Source organism: Mercenaria mercenaria, chromosome 10 (assembly GCF_021730395.1).
Source record: "Mercenaria mercenaria strain notata chromosome 10, MADL_Memer_1, whole genome shotgun sequence".
Lineage (NCBI taxonomy): Eukaryota > Metazoa > Mollusca > Bivalvia > Venerida > Veneridae > Mercenaria > Mercenaria mercenaria.
Genome location: NC_069370.1, coordinates 12,728,520 through 12,737,859, shown reverse-complemented (window position 1 = coordinate 12,737,859; position 9,340 = coordinate 12,728,520). Strand labels below are relative to the sequence as shown.

At 36.2% G+C, this 9,340-nt stretch overlaps 1 protein-coding gene across 1 annotated transcript; it reads left to right on the top strand.

Annotated features, from left to right (window-relative positions):
* The first annotated feature begins 1,343 nt into the window (after window positions 1-1,343).
* On the top strand, window positions 1,344-6,293 carry LOC123560957 (uncharacterized). The gene is made up of 2 exons (XM_045353107.1): window positions 1,344-1,688; window positions 6,144-6,293. Exons 1-2 carry the CDS (start codon window positions 1,344-1,346, stop codon window positions 6,291-6,293), a joined length of 495 nt encoding a protein of 164 aa, XP_045209042.1.
* Window positions 6,294-9,340: the final 3,047 nt, after the last annotated feature.

Here is a 9,340-nt window from a genome sequence, read left to right as displayed (position 1 = left end):
ATGAACCTGGCATCTAATTTAAGCGATAAAAACTTGGAACTTTGAATCTGCCAATATGCGACTTTCATTTTTTACGCGCCTCAGCTGAAGGAAAATTGCGATTTCAAGATCTATTTATATGGGCTAGCATTCACAGTTATATATGTTTTCAAAGATCAATCAATATTCTGTTCTGCCAGATGACTTCAGAGTTGCTAAACGGGCGTCTATTTTTGCCCGCATTCATAAATATTGACCGGAAGTTCGTAATGACAGACCGAAAGTTAATTAAAACGGGCACCTGCGAAACGGTCGTATTTGTCGTTTTAGCATTTCAATGTTATTTCTGTTAGATTTTGATACACATTCAGTTTGATGATATTTATCTATCAATCTTATACGAATGGTGTTTTTTGTAATTAATCATCGGTAACTGGGATACGTTTCTCATTGTTTGCAAAGCATTTGTTCAAACTTCTGACTCCTTTTGCCTTGACATTTGGAATCCATAAACAATATAATTTTACTTGATTTTATTATGAAGAAGACAAGCAAGTACCTAACAAGCATAGAAGGACTAAACACTCGCAATTACACATTACCCAAAGATTTAGATTGACTTTTGAACACAAATTTGAATATGTCGTATTTGGATGAATTTAAAAGAAATGTTTTAATATTAAACGATAAGAGTTTCAGCTGTCCTTCCCCTGAAAAGCCACACTAACTTGTAAGCAAAAATACAGTCTACAGATTCTTTGGAGATGGTGCTACAAAATGGAATGTAGGCAAAATAATTTCTCAATAGTTCTAACTACTTAATTTGTGATGTTTTATTATAGATGATCAGAATATTTGCACAAGTATTGCTACAGAGAATTAAACTGTTTCTTTCTTACTGTGTGTTTTCAAGTGTATTTCACGATTTTCCTGCCCCTTTCAGTATTCTGTACGAGGATAATAAAGATATTTACACGTCAACGCTGGGCGAGGAATAAGCAATCTGTGAAGTTATAATTGTAGTTAAAGGTCATAAGATCGAAAAAAAAAACAAACTGATTTTAACATATATTTTTGATCACGGCATGATAATGTAATAAAAAGCTTACATCAGAACATGGGGTTTTGTTTTTGTTGCTTTTAATGACATTTTTATTGCTGTCGTGCCCAGGTGCGAGAAATCCTGACTGACTTACTTCCCTTGACCATGCACAGATGACGTCATCTGTTCATACTCGTTGATTGGCTGAAAACGTATCATGCGACCTTTAACCCGCGCCATATTGTATTTTTATTACGGGAAACGCTATTGCTACTGACCAACTGATCAACTCTGTGGAAAAATTAGATTATTTAGGAAATTAATGGCTAAATGTGTTCTTGAAGGCTGTGGGGCGACTCGCAGAAATGGAATTTCACTCCATTTGTTTCCTAAGGTGCCAGATCTAAGGACTAAGTGGTTGAATTTCATTGGGAGAAGCGAAGTTGCCAAGTCGGCAAGAATGTGTGAAATTCATTTCGATGAAAAACAGTTTGAAAGGAGTCCAGCCCTTCTTAAATCAGTGGGACAGACCTCGTGTCTTGTAAGACTAAGGAAAGAAGCTATACCTTCATTAGTAACCTCTGTTTCGGAAGCAAAGCGAAAAGTTCAGTTACAAACCGTTCCGCATGATTCTGCACCAGAAGTGAAAAAAAGAAAGTCATTGGAGGTAAATACATAGTTTTCCTTCACAGTTCGTTAGATATTAAAGAAGTATCAATGCATCATTTTGATGCATATGAATAGCAGATCATATTACCAGATTACATAGTCAAAAAAATGACGTTCAGATTGTTGTATATTTGTGACTTGCAATCTAAGTTTACCGCTAAACTAATGGACTAAAAATAAAGGAGGATAAATCACAATACACAGTCATGTAAAATTATTGGTTTTATTGCTTGCGCATATTTTTGTGTTTACATGGTAAACGGAATTGAATCACCTTTCGATACATTTTACTTTTATTGAATTGATGGCCAATTTGAGAAATAATCGGCATTTAAACATATAGCATGCAAAGAAGCAGCAGCGATGAAAATTTCATTGGAAATTTCTTCCACTATTTTGGTCTTAGGGCGTTTGACGCGAGTGGGGATATTGCCCATATGAAAAAAATATCTCGATATATCCTAGGGTCGGGTCAAATTAGTTGAACTAACTTTGAAGTGGCCAGGTGTCTGGTAAAAGGACCTCTGGCTCAAGACCCAGCGTCCTGAGGTCTGGTAATCATTACACAAGTACTATAACAACATTCAGTTGTTATTTATCTATGTGTGTTTTTATTATACAATAAGACCTGAAATTCTATTATTATAAACTTTTTAACGCCTCAAGAAAGCTAGATCCTAATATCTAAGTTGAAAGAACAGTTAGACATTTGGATAGACATTTGATAGAACTGAAAGACTTTGTCAATCTTCTTGAAATCAAGTTCCATTTGAAAAACAGTTTAGTTCATTAGTCACATTATCGTTATGTGACAATTTAGTCACTTTTAGTTTGATGTTAGACTGATATGCATGATTTCTTCAGATTTTCTCAGGAATATTTTGAGATTTAACGCGGAATCTTTCACTTCCAGTTATCTGTAATGCTGAGTTTTCCAGCAATTTTTACAGTATTCTATAGTAAATCTGAAGTAATCATTATTTCAAGGTTTTTAAGTAAGGTTTTTACCATCATTTTGTCAATTTAACTTTTACTGTAACATATACTATAGGCTGTTTTCAGATCGATTTAGCTCAAAAGTTGAGTGAGCGCCATGTTTTGAAATGTCTTTCGCTCACTTCATTCGTGAAAGACATATGAGTCGTGTGACAGGAAAGGCCGTACCGGCGACAGTAACCATCAAAACAAATCAACACCCTTTACAATATTTACAAATTTATTTACATAAGATGATTATTAACAATGCATAGATGATATGAAAAAAACTGATTATAAGAAAGAAAAAAAATCAAAGTTCAGTATCTCCGGATACAAAAGATCTTACAGTTCCATTCTAAAGTGACGTGTCACAGTTCTTTAATTTAATTGCGAACTTTAAGTAGCACAAACAATATCAAAACGTATCTTGAAATAAAGTCCCTTTAAACCGTGAATACGTTGATTCCGTATTGGCTCCCTATGGTGGTAGGTGATTCCATCCTTGAGCTGACTTCAGAGGATAACAAAAATCAGCGTCCTTGCGGTTTACGGCACAACCATGGGACGAAAGCTCTGCGCTGGGAATATCACATCCAGGCGAGTGAAGACAAGTGAACCTCGGGCATTGTACTTCCGGGTTATGACATCACCAGGTAAAATCGTCTGGCGGAAGAAGCTAAAATATATAACAAATGGTAAGCACCATAGCAAAACAAATAAGTCAGGGCATAAAACTGCTCCTTTGGGTACACCATACCTCCGTAGGCTCCCAGAAATAATACGTGCTACTTATACAAAATATATGTGCTACTAAGTTCAGACGTCACATTATTAAAATACGTCACTAATTACTTCCATTATTACAAAAATTACTTACTTAAAAGACTAAAGTTAAAGTATGAAAAAGATATGAAAAGTATATGATGAAACATTATAGATACGGAAATGATAAACTGCAGCTATTATTTACAACTACAAATTATCAAAATTCAATATAAATCAAACGTTATATCATAGTTGGCATCCATATAATATCTAATGCCATACACTACAACGGACATTAGATGTGCTATAGACTGGCACACAATTACAAATTACAATAATATATTACATACATGGTACTAGACTTGCCATATAGATTTATACATAACAATACAATGCAGTAATGGCGTTCCATAATTAACAAAATGTTTGACATATGTTTTTGAAACAGTGCTTTACAATTATCACGATACAAATTTCAATATAAATCTAACATCTTATATAAACGAAACATTTTAGATTCCTCTTTCGAAATAATTTACAAAAGTCTGAAAAATTTAATAAATTATCCTAACATACCGAAACTTGCTGAAAATCATATGCCGAAAAGTAAATGTTACAGAATTCTGTAGAATGCACAAAAATTTACCAAATAAAAATCGTAATGCAAAAATCATACAAATATCTAACAAATAAATTTCTTACCTCGATCGAGCATAAATTTCTAGCAAGAAAAATTAATCAGACATAGATTCGCCTATAATGTCGGAAGGTGGTGTGCGCAAGGCATATCTAGTCCAGTCTATTTAAAGGGTAATGTCCCGCCAAATACTAAATTTCATGGGATTCACGGCCTATGCGTAAACTCTTGACTATTTGTATTTCCACGGGATTCACGATATAGCCGGGGAATCTAACTACTTTGGCGCGGATTGAAATTGACAATTTGAGGCCCATTATAGTGGTTTTGGGGATAAAAACATAAATTACTGAAGTTTATAAAATATCAACTTTCTTATTACTGAACCGAATTTAATCAAATTTACATGGAAATTTAAGTTATGAAATACAGAAAAACATGAGAGGCATTTTATGCGTGAAATCTGACATTTACTTCAATAACTCAAAATTTTACTAAAAGATGATGCAATACCTGCATTTACACTACAGATAAAATAAGGTCCGTATGTCAATTTGTGACAAGCCGTGCCATGAGAAAACCAACATAGTGGGTTTACAACCAGCATGGATCCAGACCAGCCTGCGCGGATCCATGCTGGTCGCTAACAGTTTCTCTAATTCCAATAGGCTTTGAAAGCGAACAGCATGGATCCTGACCAGACTGCGCGGATAGCAGGCTGGTCTGGATCCATGCTGGTCGCAAACCCACTATGTTGGTTTTCTCATGGCACGACTCATATGTCTTTCGCCCTCTACCTGATAAAATAGGCAGTTCTACCAAAATTAACTTGCATGGATAAATTCCTTATATTCCAAAGCATCCATTTGTTTCATGATAGATAGCTTTCAACTTTTTTCATTTATGCATTTTATAAATAAAGATATTTCAACTGGGAGATGTCTTTCAAGATGGCGGCATTCTGACAGATTTGCCAGAGATGCTGGCTGTAACGGCACATTTCTTTGGTCGACAGTTTTAGACCGGGTTTTTTTCATTGGTGTTAAGACTTTTCTTGCCAGACTTTTTCTCTATAAATATAAGTGTGTCACTGGAAAAACCTTAACCTTCACGCCTACGTAAAAGGTATATTGAAACTAGACTACTCTTTGTAAACTGCTACGCGACTAGTTAAACTTAGTCGTGCCAAATTGTATGCCTGATAACTTAATACACCTACTTTAAATAGATGTACAGTTAATTATCATGGTTCAAAAGTTGTTTAAGTGGTAATGAACATCTGTTTATAGATATTTTGATCTGTTTTACATCAGAATTACCAATTTGTGATGTATTGCTAAGGACTACTGAATCAGTTATAGGGGCCTCCGTGGCCGAGTGGTTAGAGTCGTTGACTTCAAACCATTTGCCCCTCATCGATGTGGGTTCGAAACCTCATTTGGGGCGTAGAATTCTTCACGTGAGGAAGCCATCCAGCTGGCTTACGGAAAGTCGGTGGTTCTACCTAGGTGCCCGCTCGTGATGAAAGTATGCACGGAGGGGCACCTGGGGTCTTCCTCCACCATTAAAGCTGGAAAGTCGCCATATGACCTAAAATTGTGTCGGTGCGACGTTAAACCCAACAAAATAAATAAAGAATCAGTTATAAAGTAAAGTGGATTCACCTTATAGGAACCCACACGGCTAATAAAGAATTATCGCGTACTACTTACAAAAGAGTGACATAACATTTAGAATACATGTAAACAGAAGTATCAAAGTACTTGAAGTACAAAGTAAGAAACAATTAAGCAAAAAAACAAGAGATGAAAAACAGTATCACAGTATGAGCTTATCACAGGGTAGCAATGAATTTATAGAGATAAGATCAATAAATAGATAGATATATAAATAAATAAATAAATAAATAAGATAGTATTGTTACTAGAAGTAAGCATTAAAACAATTATAGAAAACAAATTTAGAAAAATCTAAAAGAAGAACAAACACAAATGATTATCTTTCTTTTATTTGCTGATAAGTATGGCTGATTCAGACAGTGAAGTAAATTTCAATATAAAAAATCAAAATGAGGAAGAAGCAGGTGGCACTGCTCAGTCTCCAGAACCACAAGAACAACCTCCATCTCCAGCTTCAGTGATGAATGCAGAGGAAAGTGACGTGACACAGATGATGATGTGCCACATCTTGATGAAGCACAACCTCGACAAAGACCTGCTATGAGAGAGGGAGAGGTACTCAGACATAGTGTACCACCTTAGCCAAAGTTTTGGTAAAGCCAGACAGCAACCAATGTGGATGACAAGGTTCGAAGCCCGACTTAAAGGTCCCAATGAAACCTTTGCTAAGCTTGGAGAAGATCTGCGCCGTTTAGCTCAGCGTGCTTACCCATCCATGACTAATTATGCCCAAGAAATGATTGCGCTTAACCAACTGTACAAGTCTGTTCCAGCTAAAATAAAATTTAAATGTCTTACAGAACAATGTCCAAGTGTTGAACAAGCAGTAGGTATCATAGAAATGTATGAAGGCGTCTTCTTCCCAACAGGTAACATGTCACAATATGCCACAGCTAGAATGGTGAGAAATGTAAATGGTACCGGGAGTGGTCAAAACTCTGAGGAGGCTGCAAACATTCCATCAGCATCAATGATGACACAGACTCTCCAACAACTCCAGGACTGTGTTAAGAAGCTTTCAGAAGCACAAGATGAGCTCAGAAGCAGACGAGGTAATCGTACTCCAAAGCAATGCTTTCAATGTCAGTCTCCAGACCATCTCACTAAAAACTGCCCTTACAACAGACTTGGGTCCCGTCAGGCAAATCAAAACCAACAAAGACGATGGCTAGTGAGACCTCCTCAACAGAACCAAGTGCCACAACCCAACTCTCAGAACCAAGGTCAAGCAACTGTGCCACAGAAGGGCCAGGAAAACACCAGGCCGTCGACCCAGTAGGCCCACAGTCGGTGGCGAGCAATGGGCCCGAAACTCCTGAAAATGAAATAAAAACAAGTTATGTAGGTAAAATATTTAAAAACACTGAAAAATGGGACAATGAATTTTATACTGGTGTTACAATTTCATATGTTAATGTAGATATGCTTATAGACAGTGGTTCTTCCACAACCCTTTTTGGCTAATAGAATATTTGAACAAATTGAAGCAGGAGTTAGGCCAATTTTGCAGAAAGGAGCTATTTGTATGAAAGATGTTACTGGTTCTGAAATAAATGTTTATGGTACAGCAAATATTTCAGTTCAAATGGGAAAAACTGAGTATACACACACAGTAACTGTTTGTGACATAGCACCTGATGGAATTCTTGGTCAAGACGTTATGTTACAATATGTTAAAGGGGTTGATTATGTAGAATATTCATTACAAACTAAACTAGGGAACAAAATTCCATGTTAGTTAGGTAGGAAATACTCTATGGTTTGTAGAGTACTTGTGAAAGAGAAAACTACAATTCCAGGAAACACTAGTGCATGGGTAACTGTGACAATTCCCAGCAAAGAACATCTTAATCAAATGGCTTTATTTGAACCTGTTAAGCAAAATAAGGCAATTCAGCTTCTGCCAGGCATTGTAAATACCAGTGATAATAGCTCAGTTAAACTAAAAGTTGTAAATGGTGAAGAAGACCCAGTTGATATTTTTCCTCAAACTGTGCTTGGTAAATGGCAGTCTCTTAACATGTCTGTTACAAAACAGGAACACTGTGCACAGGTAACTTTTGAAATTAAAACTGAAGCATTACGTAATAATTTTGACAATAGAGAGTTTGAGATTTCAAACTTCGCCTTCCCCTTCAACGTCTCTCATATATATTTTGGGTAAAACGTCACGGATATGCGTGTATTTTTTTTATATCGGACGTTGCTACTAAAGTTTTCCATGTAATATCAAGTAAACCTAATACTTCTCTATATTACTATGTGAAATAAAAAGCTTTGTTTCAGGATTTCTGCTTATTAAATTATTCGATTATCCATACGTATAATTAGACTAAATTTGATGCGAAACACTAACATTAAGTATTAGAATAATGAAGTTTTGTAGGGCTAACAATTTTAACTAAATACATTGAATTGAACCTAAAAGTATGAAGTTATCAACTGATTTTGAGAAGCATTGAGATTTTGTCCAAACTTTAACTTCTACGGCATAACTGTGCCCCTAGGCGGTATCGATTATACTAGATGAGCCTTTTTCTCGTACGAAGTGAAGTTTTGAACGTCAGAAGATGTGATATGAAGAAAGTCAAAACTTCAGTCTGTTTACATCTACTCTGACCACATACTTGGCATCAAAGACTGAAATCTTGGTGAAGACACATGGCAGGACCACAGGCACGGTCCCATTGTTAATTTTTTGGTTTAATATAAAAAAAAATCTGTTGTTTTTTTCACACAAATATACTTTATATATGTTAGTAAAATGAAAAAAAATCGATGACAAAAAATCCGGTCACAGTATCATATATATGATACTGTGACCGGATTTTTAGCTCACCTGTCACATAGTGACAAGGTGAGCTTTTGTGATCACCCTTCGTCCGTCGTCAGTCCGTGCGTGCGTCCGTCCGCCCGTCAACAATTTCTTGTCTGCACGATAGTGGTTTCATTTATATTTTATTTTAACCAAACTTGCACAACAACTTGTATCACCATAAGATCTCGGTTCCTTTCTTGAACTGGCCAGACCCCATTATGAGTCCCAGAGTTATGGCCCCTGAAAGGGCCAAAATCAGCTATTTTGACCTTGTCTGCACAATAGCAGCTTTATTTATGATTTGATTTTTACCAAACTGGCACACAACTTGTATCACCATAAGATCTTGGTTCCTTTCTTCAACTGGCCAGATTCCATTATGGGTTCTAGAGTTATGGCCCCTGAAAGGGCCAGAATTAGCTATTTTGACCTTGTCTGCACAATAGCAGCTTGATTTATGATTTGATTTTTACCAAACTGGCACACAAGTTGTATCACCATAAGATCTTGGTTCCTTTCTTCAACTGGCCAGATTCAATTATGGGATCCACAGTTATGGCCCCTGAAAGCGCCAGAATTAGCTATTTTGACCTTTTCTGCACAATAGCAGCTACATTTGTGATTTAAATTTAATCAAACTTGCACAAAACTTGTGTTGCCATAAGATCTCAGTTCCTTTGTTGAACCGGCCAGATCCCCTAATGGATTCCAGAGTTGTGGCCCCTTAAAGGACCAAAATTAGCTATTTTGACCTTGTCTGCACAATAGCAACT